Here is a 14,754-nt window from a genome sequence, read left to right on the forward strand (position 1 = left end):
ATAGGGCTTTTTTGAGCCCAAATACATTTACTACGCCTACTCGTCATATTCAACTTCAGTTAAATTTGTAATTTGGCTTTTATTCTGTTAGTGGGGTCTACCCTGCAGAATTACGACTGTAATACTACTCTTGATTCAGAACTCGCTAAAATTGGTAATAGGTCGCTCTGGCCGTGCGGTCCAGTTCATTAGGTTTTTGTAAAACTAAGTTAAGGGTTTTGAAAAATCAAGTTAGCACTTTCGCCATTCGTGGCGGATTAATTAAGTAGGCCGACTTTGAATAGATAAGGCTTTATCTCCGCATACGCAACGACAGGTCACCGAGCTCATCGCAATCGCATGACAACGAGGAGAATATAGTCACAGTTATCCAGTACTTTGCTGGTCTTGACGGGACAGATGACAACAGAAGAGAAAATTTCGTCTATTGGCTCGTCGGCGCCAGATGACAACCGGACTGATCTTGCGAGCGCATATCAGGAACTTATGAAAGCTGAGAATGCTGCTAGCGTATGGCCATAATGCGAATATACCGTTATACATTGCTCGTGCTAATATATTTGTATAGGCACTGGAGGCTATGCTGGATAACATTGACAGCAAGTTGGACGATATCCTAGCAGATGAGACATTCCTGGCTGCCGAAGCTGCTCTGCGGCAATTCGAGGCTCAGTCAAAATAGGAATCACTCAACATAGAAGCAAAAACAATTGATGTATACAACAAGAAGTCAAAACGCTATAGTTAAGCCGTTGGGTTATATAAGCACAACTTGTCCATTAACGGGTAGTTATGTTCTTGAACAAGTTCTGCTGCCGTATGCACTACTGAACTACTAGACGATGTACGCTATTGGAAAGAGTTACCTTAGGATCGTCATTATAGAGATCATATCATAGAGAACTATTGTACATCAATATATTGTACATATACTCCATCAGCTCCTTACATTTACCATCATTATCACGAATTGCTACTCTTCCTCGGTCAATCCCAAATCCAAATCCGGAATGGACATAGCTAATCCCAATATTGCACGCGCCCTATCCTCATCGCCCAACATCTGTTCTAGCTCCGCGTAATCAAGCCATGCCTGAGGTGTCCGCGGGAACTTCTCCAAGTACTTCTCAAACAGCGTTCTGCATCTGTCGAACTCGCGAAGTTTCATTTCTAGCTCTATATAGTACTTGAACAGCTTCGGCTTAGGACACATTCCGATTGCCATTCCAAGCTGCTTCCTTGCCACATTGAGGTTATTTCGTCGAATCTCGAAGCACGCGTACATGTACCATATCTTCGCGAATGTAAACTGTTTATGGGGAATCAATTTGAGACAGGCTCTGTAGACATCTCGTGCTTGTTCAAAGTCTTTCGTGACGAGTTCTTCATAAATGGCGTATTTTATCCATAAGAAGATATATCGACGCCAATGCTGTTTCTCTTGTGTTGGTGGCACGTTCGCAATCGCCCGCTCATAGAGGTCTCGAATATCATCGACACTTTTTGATGACTCTTCCGCCATCGTTAAATAGGCAAACCATGCATCGTAATTCCGTGGATTCTCCTGCACTTGTTCTTCGTACTGTACCCTCCGCTTTTTGAACACCACGTCTTCAATACCTTCCCTTTCACCATATTGCTTCTCGAATGCGCTGTATTCGTTGTATAACCACATAGACTTCGACCGACTTAGAGTGTCTAGACCAAGTTTATACAGCTCTCTAGCTTTGTCGAAATTCTTCTGTCGAGTTTCCCACTTCGCCCAGCTTCCCAGTAATTTCTCGTCTACGAACTCATCGCCAGCTGCTCGTAGAGTCTCAACAGCCGCCGAATAGACCTCTCGCACGTTATCTGGCGATCCATATTCATCCTCAAAACGTGCCCATTTGATCCAATTCTCAGACTGTGGATGGACAATCGTGAATTTTTCAAAAATTGCTCTGGCACGTTCATATTCGCCGTATCGTTTCTCGAGATTGATATAACTGAGCCACGCCTGTGGTTCTGGTTCCCATTCGATCCACCGCTCAAAAACCTGCCTCGTACCGGGAACATTGGTCAATGTTTCTTCCATAGAAACATATTTGTACCACAGTTTGTCGACGCGAGGCAAGAGCGTTACCGCTCTGTCAAACAAGTTGCGCGCATGATTGACATTTCTGTGCTTCAACTCCGCTTCAATGTATCTGAGCCATAATGGGACGTTAGTTGGCTCGATTTCAAGAGCTCGTTCAAAAATCGAACGTGCTCGCGCAAATTCTTTTTGTTCGAGTTCCCATTGAGCATATCGAATCCACTGGTTAATATTGAGGCGATTTCGTCGCAGAGCATCTTCGTATTCTTTCCGTTTTCTACCTTGAAACTCATGAAGCTAAACCGGGTTAGACGGCTCATCTCAAAGTATGTGTAGATAGGCAAATTCATAGACAAAATACTTGCCTCCTCAAGATCCGCGATGCGCTGTTTGGGGATTTGGAGAGATGGTTCTCTTTGTTCGTACGCTTCCCGTAGGATCTGCTCCGCTGTGATTTGAAGAGGCGCTGCAGCCTTGTTTTTCACTCGTGGTGGTCCTCGATCTCCCATATTGATGGATATATAGTGAATGGGACCAGAATCAGCAGAAAATTGCTGATTGCTTGTGAGGGTTTTTTTTGTTGTGACTAAAAGGAAGTTGCCAGTTCCATTGACAGTTATTATTATGGATCGGATCAAGAAAGCCGCACCGACATGAATATTCCTTTGACCTGGGACAAAGCGTTCCATAATAAGCGCAGAGACTTCTTTCTAGAATAGAAATGCCCCATGAGATGGCACAGAAATTTATTTGCCGCGATTCCAACATTGATTTGATCTATACATGACGATTGTCGGTTCTCAGAATTCAATACTGTGCTTCTTCGAAAACGCATAGCGGTTCTTAATTTATTGATTAGTATTCGGGTTTCTTCATGGTAAAGCCATCATCTGTTACTACGCCAGTTCGTTGATTTCTAAAGCCATTCCTGACATAGCTCGTGGGCATACGTGGGCGCAGTGCGATTAAACTCGCCACGAGGTATACAATCTCTTAATAGTACTGTTCTGTTTGTGAAAGTTTGTTGAGATCAAATAGCCGGGAATGGTTGGTCCACCCTCAACTTCTGGTAGCAAATGCCAATTCAACGCTCCTATTCCGTCATTAACAGCTTTGAAGCCACCTGCACCGAAACCGAAGCCGGCTCAGACCGTGGCGACAAATTCAATTGATGAGTTTGATGGGGCCAGGCTTATTGGGTTGTTGACTGCTAGTCAGTCAACCCTGGAGCATACGGATAATCAGACTTGGCTTGGGAAACGGAAACGAGATGATGTTGGACAGGATAGTGAGAAACCGCATAGAAAACGGACGAGCTCTGAAACAAGAGAGGACTCAGGGGAAATTGCTGAACAGCCTGATCTGTCTGACGAGTATGATCCAGAAATCGAGGAATTATTCAATTCACCGACTGATTCATCGCACACCAGTTTCGAAGATTCAGAACACTGTAATGTTGGAAGCGGTCAAGAGGAAATTTCGCTGTCGCATGAAACTGACATTATCTGTGAACGTATATGCACCAGTGACTCTCTGACACCACCGTATGAAGATGTCGAACTTTGTCGGTCGCAGTCGGCAGAGAATGATCCTCATAGACAGCAGAAATCCCAGCCTATGCTACCTACGCCGTCTCCGCAACCTTCATCTGATATGCTGGCACAGCAACTTGATAATTCTCTAGTGGCCTCGATTGATGTTCTTAAGATGTCCAAGAACATTGCGGAAGTAAAGTCGCGGATATTGTCCGCTCATTCAGTTATAACTACATACACCGCCATGAAGTCCGCATACATCCAAGTGTGTGCGTTAAGCAAATCCTTGACCCGACAGCTGGCACTGGCGCGAGGCCGGATATCGGAACTGGAACATAAGAACTCGCAATTGTCTGGCAAATTGAAACGCTCGAATGCGAAAGTCGAGGAGCTAAAAGTTATCATTCGGTCATTGCCTGATCAAGGAGAAGTTCTGCGAAATATTGCGCAGTTGGAAATAGATAATATTAAGAAGGCAAAAGAGATTCAAAGACTGTAAGTTTGATATTTATTTTATATACATCGACCTGGGTGGCTAAGTTTCAATTAGGCGCCTGAAATATGGCGAGAGAGATGAACCTGGTGCCGGTTCAGTGCAGTAGTGTGAATTCAATGATGCATAGAAGGAAGATCAGTTATACGGGAGGGTTTGTGGATGTAGTGAGATTTCTTTGCATAGGTTGCGGATTTGTTAAAAGTTTATCATTGATGGTTATTTGTGAAAAGCTTCACATTTTAGATGCTCGCTCATGTATACTAGCTATGTTCTAGTTATTGTCTCGTATTGTACATTAATGACCTTACGACTTTTGAATTCAGTAGCATGATCAAAACATTTAGCATTTATGTACAGAAACCATCCCAAAACTTTAAATGCTGGATTTCAGGAGTCGGAAGTGCTGATATATACTTGCGTTCTCTGCGCTTCAGTCATCCCAGAAATTTTTACGATCCACTGCGAATCGTCTATACGCCCGCAGCCTCAGCAAATCAACAGACTCGAATGTTAAGCGCAGCACAACAATAGACGTGAACACGGCAACCTCAACAACATGACATCGCCGCCTGGCGAATATCCGTCAACAATGCCTTCTCTTCCGCTGGCCGCCGAGTTTGGCGACATTGCCGGCGATACCGACAACCACATCGGAGACAATAACTCCAGGGACAATAGCATGGACCCGTCCGCGTCCTTTGCATTTGCTGCCGCGGCAGTTCCACAAACGCCTGCCGGCAGAGTATTATCGGAACATGAGCTTCATCGACCGAGCTCTATTGCGACACAGGTGCTCAGTACGCCAGACACGCTTCCCCCGACCGAAGCGTTCTATCACTCTCACACAAGGAGCATAAACGACGTCGTCATGCAGGACATACCATACGAAGGCGACCACAGCATGTTCTCGCACGAGTCCCTAGACAATACAATGACACCGACAGGTATGGCGCAACAAACCTCACAAGCAGTGCAGAACCAACCAAATGCGCCAGCGACTGAATCACGAATCTCCGCATACGCACGTCTTGATTTTGCTTCATTCACATTCTATGTACAGACATTACAAGTCGTGATGGGCAGACGAGTAGAAAGTGCTCACAATAATCACCAAGACGGACCGAACGGCACTGATGCAACTGGAACCCCGGGCGAACGATCTCGGTCCAGAACTCCTTCGAAACCGGCCAATGCTGACAATGCGACTAAACCGAGCGCAGGAGGCGGCAACGGAGCGATCGACGTCCATCTGGGTACCGCTAAGGCAATATCACGGCGACACGCCAAGATATTTTACAATTTCGCCAACCAGCGGTTCGAATTTTCGGTACTGGGCAGAAACGGCGCGTTCGTCGATGACGTATTTGTCGAGAAAGGAGCTACTGTGCAGTTAAATCATGGGTGAGATCGCCGGGATCAGCCACGTCTGGAGTATAAAGGCTTACTATGTGACAGATCGCGAGTGCAAATTGGCCAGATTGGATTTACGTTTCTCCTACCTAGCTCATCAAATTTGGAGTCCGGCGACACGACTCCGACACAGACCATTAAACCAGCAGATGCCATCTCACTACGAGATGCTAAGCCACTACCTCCTCTTTCCATGACAACGACACCGGTGCCGGACGCTAGTGTCAAAGTCGAGGAACAAATGAGCACAGAACTGGCAACGGCTGAGACGCATGATTTTAACAAGTTCTTTACCGATCCCAGTGTGGAAAGTATGCAATCTGCAGACCAGATCATGCCACACGACCTGAATGCTCAATCACCACCACAACCCTTCCACAGTCCTAGCCAACAACAGCAACAACCGCAGTCTCAATATCAACAGTTCCATGAACTTCAACAGGACGAATTAAATATGATTCACGCGTTGACGGGCGGCAACACGCTCGAACAGATTCCAGATATTATTGCGAAGGAAATCGCCAATATGCCACCTAGCGTCTCGCCTGATCCGACCGCATTTCACGAGCGCACACCACAACCTCAAGCGCGTCCAAAGCCCGCCAAACGGACGGAGAAACGTCACTCCACACCACCTTCACCTTCACAAATACCGCCAGAATATCGCGAAAAACCACCAAATTCATACTCTAGCCTTATTGAAGTATCTTTGCGCACGTTTGCTACGGAACGTGGCATGTCTTTGTCGGATATTTACCAGGCGATTCAGGAGCTATTTCCGTATTATCGATTTGCTCCTTATGGGTGGCAGAATTCTGTTCGTCATAATTTATCGCTGAATAAATTATTCGTAAAGATTGCTAAGGAAGGTAAGGGATGGCTATGGGGTTTAGATGAAGAGCTTTATCGCGAGAAGGAAGCGAAGAAGAACAGGCCGTTAGCCCGTGAACGAAGAGAACAAGAACGACGGGAGAAACGTGAGCGCGAAAAGAAAGAGAAGGAAGAAAGGGAACGCAAGGCGAAGGAAGAGAAAGAACGTCTGGAACGTGAACGGAAAGAGAAGGAGCGACTGGAGAAAGAACGTAAGGAGAAAGAACTGGCTGAGAAGAAGAAAGCACTTGCCGCTTTTGCGCAGGCGGCCGCCGCAAAATCTGCGGCAGCAGCAGCAGCTACGCCATCATCAGCTCCTTCTGCGCCAGTACCAAAGCTAGGTAAAGCTATGTCAGGCGGCCCTAAAGGTAAGTCAGCCTTGGGTCCGAAAGCATTGCAAGTCCCACCCTCGATCACGAAGCCTCAAACAGCCAAGCCTCCAATCAACAAAGAGACACTCAAAGCGTTGCAGCTACTGCAGCAAACAATTTCCGCTCAGTTACAGAATGGTGGATCCGGCAGCAGTGCTAGGCCTGCGGCCCCTAAGTCGAATACGCCAGCCCAGATATCTACTCCGTCACCCAGTCCAGGTCCCAGCACTGCGCCAGGCACAGCGCCAACTGTAACGCCAGCTAAGAAGCCTGGTAATGCTGCTCAGCCTAATGCGAAGGCAGCTGCCCTTGCGAAGGCTCTCGTTATGTCGCTTGCACAGTCGATGGCGAAGCCAGGAGCTAACAACAACAATCCCGTGCAGGCAGCATCAGTGGCTGCGGCGAAGCCGAAGCCGACGTAATCTGCGTATGCTCATGGGTAGGAAGTATAATAAAATAGAGTTATGTACAGCAAAAGTTTTGTGTTCGGCGTTATTTGGATAGATTGTGAGCAGTATCTCAGTTTACGCGCTGTGAATCGGATTGAAATCGGGGATAGGGCTTTTACTGTTATATTGCGTTGTTGGGTGTGGGATTATGGTTTTATAGGTATTTTGTGGATATTGTGTACTTGTAGTATAATTGGTTGTATAATTATTACGGTGTTTTATTAGGTAGGACGAGGAAAAGCTTTGGTTTACCAATTATTTCCATTGATGTTAACTTATAGATACTATGTATGATAGCGTTGGCCTGGATTTATTACGTTCCGCGTAATTCACTTGCAAACCATATTACAGATGCTGCGAGCATAATATGACGACGCGATACTTCATGGGAAGAGAGATTGCCGCCCAGAGCCTGCCGGGAATTGGGGACAGTGCACCACTCATCCGCGCTTAATGACAAGTTTCATCTCATAATGCTTCTCCAAGATTTGGTATCGTTAGATCTGTGAGAGGCCTGTTTGCGCATCTTTCAGGCGTACTCAGGACCGGCACTACAATATTTATGTCATTTTATTTATCAACAGCCAGCTGCGGCAAAATATAATCGTCGACAGTGTCTAATCGGTCGTTTAATCGGTCTCTCAGCAGCCTTCTACCTGACAACCTCTCATGTCCTCCACATATACGCGCATCCGTCTTTGACATCTCCCATATTCTGCACGTGGCGTCTGGCAGAGCAACCGGGTTCCTGAATCGTCCGTGGCTCGACAGCTCGAGCGCGAGTTTGGCTGTCGCTCATAGCATGGGGAGCGTAGAGTTGAAAATTAGAAAGTGAGAGTTTTATTCGAGACCATCACGCATAGTATGCATATGTCTGTTTTGTTATAACAGTAATTCATATCGAACATAGCCAGTAAATTACCACAGCAATATTATATCCATTATTTCGTTAGCTTTGTAAACGATTTCCAAATGTATTACGACTGTGCGGACTTCCTTCTTGCCTTTTTCTCCAATCTGGCGGCCCACAGAGCTGCCCCTGTCGTGTTTGTGAAACTGAAAAACATGCCGAGAATCGGGATCGTCTCTAACACGCCAGCGACCGCGCCGAACCTAGATAATACAGTAATTTAGTATATCCCAAACGGACGAGAATACAAGTTCAGGCATGAAGCTCGATATACTAACGTCCAATAACTGCCATATCTCCGTCTCGTAAACACACGAATCTCTCGCGGTGTCCACTGTTTCAGTTGAAAGTATCGTCCCTGAGCCGCACGCGCGATATCCACACTATTCACTAACGCCATGATCAAGGGGCCGACGACAGGGATAAATTGTATCGGTAATAAGATTAAAGCTTTGAAGAGTAAGTACGGGGACGTCATACGGAGAACGAACTTGTGGTAACGGGCGCGAAGTTTGTAGATGACGGATTGCTGTACGCGTGTGTAGAATTCCCCCTCGATCTCTTCGGCGAAGTCGAGGCTGGCGTTTGCGAGGAGATCTTCCAGGCCCTTGAGTTTGAGTATCTATATTGCAGTTCAGTTAGCAAGATGCAAATCGTAGGTGATCGAAAAGCCTGACCATGTCGAAGAGATTGCGAAGCTCTTTCTTGAGGAAGAATGTGCGTGCCAGTATGCCATATATCAGGTACGCTTGACGGCATACCATGAAAGCAGACGAGAGTAGACCTACGGGCCCGTTCATCAAGACAAAAACCACAGCTTGAGGAGGATAGGCGACCGCAAACCATACTCCCGTAACCGCTAACAAGATTACAAACAACGGTGCGACAACTCTCGCAAACGATGGCCATAGTACTGGATGGTACAGAAAGTAGACAATGCCCTATTTTGTTAACAAGAGATTAATGATCATAATAAGTGAGCTGGTAAGCACCACAAATGGATACCGCACGGCACATGTCGATAAAGCTGAGTATGGCACAATGAATACCAGCATGAGTCGGTAACTAGTCCCTGAATACAAGAAAAATATAAATCGCCGCATATATACTCTCATCCGTTCTTTCAGGCGAACAGAGAACTCTTGCATGCTACGCGGCATTGATTCGCTCTTAGCTCGAATCATTTTTTTTGTACGGTCTCTCAGCGACATCGCCTTCAGGAAATATGTGAGTGGCATAAACCACATGATGTTGTACTATATAGCTAGATCGACAAGTGGAATCCGTCAATGTACTTAATCTACCAATGGTAAGCAGGTAAACTTAGAGCTGGCCATGCTCCTCCGAATTTTGGATGAGTAAGTACTGCGTGTCTGGAAATTGCGTTTGGACATCGATTTGGTGCCTGTAGTACGAGTGTAAGCGCGAATGCGGTGAAGTGTCCACAATGCGTATCTTGGACCCTAAACAACTATACTTCAGACGCGACGCGTCGGGCGTCGAAATAAGGGAGAAGGCCACGGCATCTGTAGAAGGACTTAAACAGAAGGGCAGACCGCAAGCCATAAGTGCACAAGAAGAGGCTGTTTGACCTGAACTGTACATTACTCAGCATTCGCGGCTACATCTCGAGGCTAACATATATTCATCGAAGGACCTAGTTTACCAAATATGCGCTCAATTACACTACTAGAACGCTTTAAAAGGAAAAATAATAGTGGGGCAAAGACTATAAAATATCGAATATTCCTTGGGACGACTGACGAGAGGTAGTCGGAGTCAGAGTGCAACAGCAATTCTGTGCTAAATCATTCACATAAATCAGCGTGCGAGCATAATTTCATTTTAGTGCATATGCTACTTAACAGATGTCGATTATATTGGAACAGCTATTATCCGTCTACCCATAAAACAACTATAATGGATATCCCATTACGACTGGTTTTCCCGCGGTAGTTTTTTTCAACAATCTACACAACGTTACCTTATATGCCGGCATAGTGTTTGAGCCGGTCTTCAAGCCAGGTATTTGTAAACACGTATGCAAGAATCATCGCTTCAAGTATCTTTCTATTCACAAGCCCGGAGCAATTCCCCGCATTAAAAACTATGGATCCACCACTATTACGAACCCAAGTCCCTATGGCCCGACCTCGAAAGAACCAGATCATTCGTTTGGTTATTGGCGTCCCGGTTTCAGGCCACGATTGCAGGTCGCATTTGAATGCGGAGTTAGTGAGAACTACAAAGCTCGCTGTCGTGATAAGGATCTGTGGATCCAGCAGATGGGTGCGAAAATTGTCATATTGATATGCCTTAAGTGCCACATTACAATAGTACTCGTACTGCACATGAGAATATCGAAGATCATGTTGCCGAGTTTGAAAAAATGGACCGATATGTGGCTGAAGGCATGGCATACAACTTGGAGCAAGACAATTATGGTCTAATTGAATACCGTAGTCACATCTAGCTTGGGAAGCTGGACGAGCTATTCGTTGAAGTTTGGAGAGCGGAGGAGCAAAAACCGTTCTGAAAGGTGAGTTACAAACAAGTGTAACTCTGCATTCTTAGTATTCAATTCTTGATCATTAGTGGCTGATTAGACATGAACGTCCCAACCGTCACCCGAGGAAGACGGGGCTTAAGATAGTGATTTCTTTTCCCTGAAAATGTGTGGGCTCCCTGCAACATCCCAGATGGTAATGTCCGCTTTCACGGCGGTCGCGGACTGTTACTGGACCTAGCGGGTGTAACCGCAAGGACGAGATTTTGTTCGCTTCCTATGTTCACGAAATGTCAAATCTGTATGATGACTTCAATGTCAGCGTATGTCTTGCAATATCATAATTACTTGTGTGTCACATATTTCACTTGCCCGTTATAATAAATATCAGTAATCTATCTAGCTGCGATATTATTGGACTGCCATACTAGACACAGTAAGCGATGATGTTTGATTGTATTTATACGATCCTGGTAGTTACCGCTAAATGTTCGCCAGGCCTTCATACAGCGTTGTCAAAACCATCCTGCATTCCCATCGTGGGATTTCTTTCCTGCATCTAACTTCCGACTCGGCAACCAACAGGTCCCGGCACCAAGGTTGATGGGCACGGCGCCCGGGCGCCCCGGAAGGAGTCGCGCGCGAATCGTCGACTAGTAGGCTGCGGGATACTGACACACCAGCCGCCTGGGTGTCCCAGAGACAAGAGTGTTATATTATAATAAAAGGAGGCAATCTCCACTTAGATAGAAAGGAACCAACAATATCACATTGTTTTGAAGATGCACTACCTTTTGGAGGACGTCGTCGCCCCTGTTTGTGACGGCTACAGTCAACGAAAAATTCCCGCCAGCACTGAATCCGCTGAGCATGATTCGAGTCTTGTCCAAGTTCAGTGGCTGTTCGATAAGATGAAATATGGACAATTTATATGGTTCAACGAAATCTCCGGATTAGGAAATATCTCCAGAATAAGAGCGAGCAATAAGTTCGGAGCAGTCGCCTTCCAGTCACTTACTATCGGCAATGCTAAGATTTGTCAATGGGCATGAACCGGTCCTGAGGAACGCTGAATCGTCAGGTCTGCGTGCTATACATTGACGCCTAACAAAATAGTCAAAAATTGACAACTTCTAATTTGGCAGCCTCTGTCTGCAGTGAAATGGCTGCAGAGGAAGACGAAAAGGATAGACTTATGGGCTATCAAACGTTTGCTGCAATTTCGCCCTAATCATTAGAGCATCCGAGCTCCAAGGGAAAGTAGAGCCTTAAATATCGATATAGTCTTGTCAGAAACAACGTTCTTAATTCCGAGTTCCGAGACTAGCCGAGGCTCTACTGTAATATGGATCATGAGTCAAATATTACAATTCTACACAGCATAAACTTATGACATATTCATAGCGCAAATCTCACAATATGCACCATTCCTTGCGGCTTCATGTGTGGTAGAGCCCGTGAGCATTTCTTAATCTAGTGGACTGGTGTCATCGATCTTGGACAACTGTGGGATTGCGTGGCTTTGAAGCTAACTGAGGTGAAAAAGTAACAAATTTGGTGTGACCTCGTTGCCAACGAGATGGCCCACTACTATGCCCCTATCTTTATGAATATACGTACGTACTTACGTAGAGCCTAATTACTTTACTATATAGCTGAGACAGCAATTGAGTAAAATTTATAGTCTAATGTATGCATTTGACTACAGTTCGCACATACACAATAAATTTAATCCGCACCCAAACGGACCGATTATTTAGTGGAACCTTATTCAAGTCACTGTCGATAACTACGAGAACCTTAAATGGCATGAAATAATGCCTAATTAATTCACTCGATGATTGGTCCAATGGATAACTTATGCGAGAACCCCTAAAAAATTGCTACTGCTACTTCAGCCATGTGAATTAAAGTTTAAATGCGCATTCCTGCGGCCGTGGCTATGATAACCTCCTGCCTCTATGGCCTCGTCTGAAGGCGGCGAACCTCAGCCGAGGTTCAACAGTTATCCCCGTTTGTTTGTTCTCCTGAGTGATCCTTAGCTCCAAGCCATCTTGCAATTTTTTGTACGTACGTGATGTTATCTGTATGCTGTTATGACTGGAGCGACAATATTTGCATCCATCTGCCGATTGGGTACAAAAGTGCTTTTGTTGTTCGCCCCAATCGTCTCTGTATCTGTGCTGGTCCTGCGGTTGTCTGCACGTATGATTTCGGCACCGTCCGCGTGTGCGTCTTTATTTTCTGTAAGATCCGGGCCGGACTCGAGCATGACGAGTACTGCCGTGCCATGTCAGTGGTGGATATTCTGGATAGTGACTTTTCGATTGTAAATTCTTCAGCCGAGGTTGTCTCTGTATATCTGTCGTCTGTTGCCTGTCTGCGAAATTTATATACGCGTCCGATTGCTGCTTTTTCTATGATCATTTTCGATTCCTCACTTTCCTATTTAATATGTCGTCCGGAGCCAGCTCGGACACCGAACTCAATGACCTTGAATACGGCGGAATATCCAAAGAGAAGGCCGAGCTGCCAAAACCCACTGATTTCGCCGAGCTAGACTGGGACGGTCCAGATGATCCTGAGAATCCCAAAAACTGGCCCTTATGGCGACGATGGTACATCACATTTGTTGTCGCGTGGATGTGCCTAGTAGTGTATAGACTTTCTAGTATTGCTCCATTCGTGATGTTGGCTGACATTTCATAGCACATTTGGTTCATCAGTCTTTGTGTCAGGGACAGATTATATAGCCTTTGAATTCGGTACTTCGAGGACAGTTGCTTTAATTGGTCTGTCATTATATCTTGTCGGATTGGCATGTGGTCCCACAATCGCTGCCCCCATTTCTGAGACCGTGGGCCGAAGGCCAGTGTATTTTATCTCCATTCCGATCTCCATGCTATTTACCGCTGGCGTCGGCAATGCGCATAACATCGGCACAGTTCTTGTCTGCAGATTCTTCGCCGGATTTTTCGCATCCCCAGTCCTTGCTGTTGCCGCCGGAACTATCCAGGATTTGTGGAATGCAGACATGGTCGGTACTGCCATGTGCGGTTTTTGCTTAGCTCCATTTTGTGGCCCAGTTTTGGGGCCCATTATCGGCGGGTTTTTGATTGAGAAAAAGTCTTGGAATTGGACCATGTGGGTCCTTCTGATGTTTTCGGGAGCTATTTTGCCCCTCATCGCGACTCTCAGAGAGACGTACAAACCAGTTCTCTTGAAGCGTCGTGCAAAGAAGCGTGGAATATCACTTCCACCTAAGCTGCCTACTGGCGAGGCTCTGAAGTTGGTTTTCATGGTGACTCTTCAGCGCCCATTTGCCATGCTGGTCTTCGAGCCGATTGTGCTCGCACTATCTGTCTATCTGTCTATATGTCATTTGTATTTGCGGTTTTATTCGGATTCTTTGAAGCGTTCCCGTTCGTATTCACGACGGTGTACGACTTCAAGTCGGGCGATACCGGTCTCACTTTCCTTGGAGTTGGCGTTGGTCTTTTAATTGGTGCGGCGATCTACTTATTTCTCGACCGCACTAAGTACGTCCCCGCTATGCGCCTTCCTGTGCCACCGCCGCCTGAGTCCCGATTGCTACCTGCCAAAATCGGCGCAGTATCCCTCCCCATCGGTCTCTTCTGGCTCGCATGGACGTCACGTAAGAGCGTGCACTGGATCGTACCTGTACTCTCTGGCGTGCCCTTCGGCATGGCATTGATTCTGTTGTTTTTCACAGTCGCGACGTACTTCACGCTCTGCTACCCCGCCATGGCGACAGCATCCGCGTTGGCAGCGAATAACATGCTCCGGTATCTTATGGCGGCTGGATTCCCGCTCTTCACTATCCAGATGTACGAGAAAATGGGCATCGACTGGGCTACAAGTTTCTACGCATTCGTCGCATTGGCGATGTTGCCCGTCCCGTGGGCGCTAGGTCGGTATGGTGCACGGTTGCGTGCTGGTTCGCGGTACGGGCTGCAGGAGGAGATTGCGGAACTGGAAATTGTTCAGTCTATGTGATCCCAGCCATGCAGTTGCTGCTTGGATTTGGATTTGGATTTGGATTTGGATTTGGATTTGGATTTGGATTTGGATTTGGATTTGGATTTGGATTTGGATTTGGATTTGGATTTGGA

At 46.2% G+C, this 14,754-nt stretch overlaps 5 protein-coding genes across 5 annotated transcripts; 3 read left to right on the plus strand and 2 right to left on the minus strand.

Moving 5' to 3' along the window:
- Positions 1 to 484: 484 nt before the first annotated feature.
- V1508DRAFT_416653 (uncharacterized protein) lies at positions 485 to 2,654 on the minus strand. Its single transcript, XM_066940234.1, has 2 exons — positions 2,440 to 2,654; positions 485 to 2,371 (listed from the first exon to the last, which is right to left on the minus strand). The coding sequence occupies exons 1-2, from the start codon at positions 2,581 to 2,583 to the stop codon at positions 974 to 976; spliced, it is 1,542 nt and encodes a 513-aa protein (XP_066796143.1). The 5' UTR covers positions 2,584 to 2,654; the 3' UTR covers positions 485 to 973.
- Positions 2,655 to 2,777: 123 nt separating this feature from the next.
- Positions 2,778 to 4,444, plus strand: V1508DRAFT_416655 (uncharacterized protein). The gene is made up of 2 exons (XM_066940235.1): positions 2,778 to 4,104; positions 4,160 to 4,444. The coding sequence occupies exons 1-2, from the start codon at positions 3,119 to 3,121 to the stop codon at positions 4,209 to 4,211; spliced, it is 1,038 nt and encodes a 345-aa protein (XP_066796144.1). The 5' UTR covers positions 2,778 to 3,118; the 3' UTR covers positions 4,212 to 4,444.
- Positions 4,445 to 4,661: 217 nt separating this feature from the next.
- On the plus strand, positions 4,662 to 7,178 carry V1508DRAFT_397232 (fork head domain-containing protein; the record flags this gene model as incomplete). Its single annotated transcript, XM_066938141.1, has 2 exons — positions 4,662 to 5,506; positions 5,561 to 7,178. 2 exons carry the CDS (start codon positions 4,662 to 4,664, stop codon positions 7,176 to 7,178), a joined length of 2,463 nt encoding a protein of 820 aa, XP_066796145.1.
- An 818-nt stretch (positions 7,179 to 7,996) lies between these two features.
- On the minus strand, positions 7,997 to 9,858 carry V1508DRAFT_370055 (uncharacterized protein). Its single transcript, XM_066937457.1, has 4 exons — positions 9,108 to 9,858; positions 8,793 to 9,056; positions 8,394 to 8,737; positions 7,997 to 8,318 (listed from the first exon to the last, which is right to left on the minus strand). The coding sequence occupies exons 1-4, from the start codon at positions 9,360 to 9,362 to the stop codon at positions 8,183 to 8,185; spliced, it is 999 nt and encodes a 332-aa protein (XP_066796146.1). The 5' UTR covers positions 9,363 to 9,858; the 3' UTR covers positions 7,997 to 8,182.
- A 3,217-nt stretch (positions 9,859 to 13,075) lies between these two features.
- V1508DRAFT_404094 (major facilitator superfamily domain-containing protein) lies at positions 13,076 to 14,638 on the plus strand (the record flags this gene model as incomplete). Its single annotated transcript, XM_066938607.1, has 3 exons — positions 13,076 to 13,278; positions 13,331 to 13,998; positions 14,037 to 14,638. The coding sequence occupies 3 exons, from the start codon at positions 13,076 to 13,078 to the stop codon at positions 14,636 to 14,638; spliced, it is 1,473 nt and encodes a 490-aa protein (XP_066796147.1).
- Between the last annotated feature and the right edge of the window lie 116 nt (positions 14,639 to 14,754).

The sequence above is a fragment of the Lipomyces doorenjongii genome (assembly GCF_038497915.1).
Source record: "Lipomyces doorenjongii strain NRRL Y-27504 unplaced genomic scaffold V1508scaffold_21, whole genome shotgun sequence".
NCBI classification, from domain to species: Eukaryota; Fungi; Ascomycota; class Lipomycetes; order Lipomycetales; family Lipomycetaceae; genus Lipomyces; species Lipomyces doorenjongii.

Bases quoted from the DNA above. Each gene is read 5' to 3' on its own strand.
- V1508DRAFT_416653 (XM_066940234.1), bottom strand. From the start codon at position 2,583: ATGGGAGATCGAGGACCACCACGAGTGAAAAACAAGGCTGCAGCGCCT. The intron at 2,372-2,439 runs GCAAGTATTTTG...AACCCGGTTTAG, and splicing joins GCATCGCGGATCTTGAGGAG to CTTCATGAGTTTCAAGGTAG.
- V1508DRAFT_416655 (XM_066940235.1), top strand. From the start codon at position 3,119: ATGGTTGGTCCACCCTCAACTTCTGGTAGCAAATGCCAATTCAACGCT. The intron at 4,105-4,159 runs GTAAGTTTGATA...AGTTTCAATTAG, and splicing joins GCAAAAGAGATTCAAAGACT to GCGCCTGAAATATGGCGAGA.
- V1508DRAFT_370055 (XM_066937457.1), bottom strand. From the start codon at position 9,362: ATGTGGTTTATGCCACTCACATATTTCCTGAAGGCGATGTCGCTGAGA. The intron at 8,738-8,792 runs GTCAGGCTTTTC...ACTGCAATATAG, and splicing joins TTCGCAATCTCTTCGACATG to ATACTCAAACTCAAGGGCCT. The intron at 8,319-8,393 runs GTTAGTATATCG...TGTATTATCTAG, and splicing joins AGATATGGCAGTTATTGGAC to GTTCGGCGCGGTCGCTGGCG.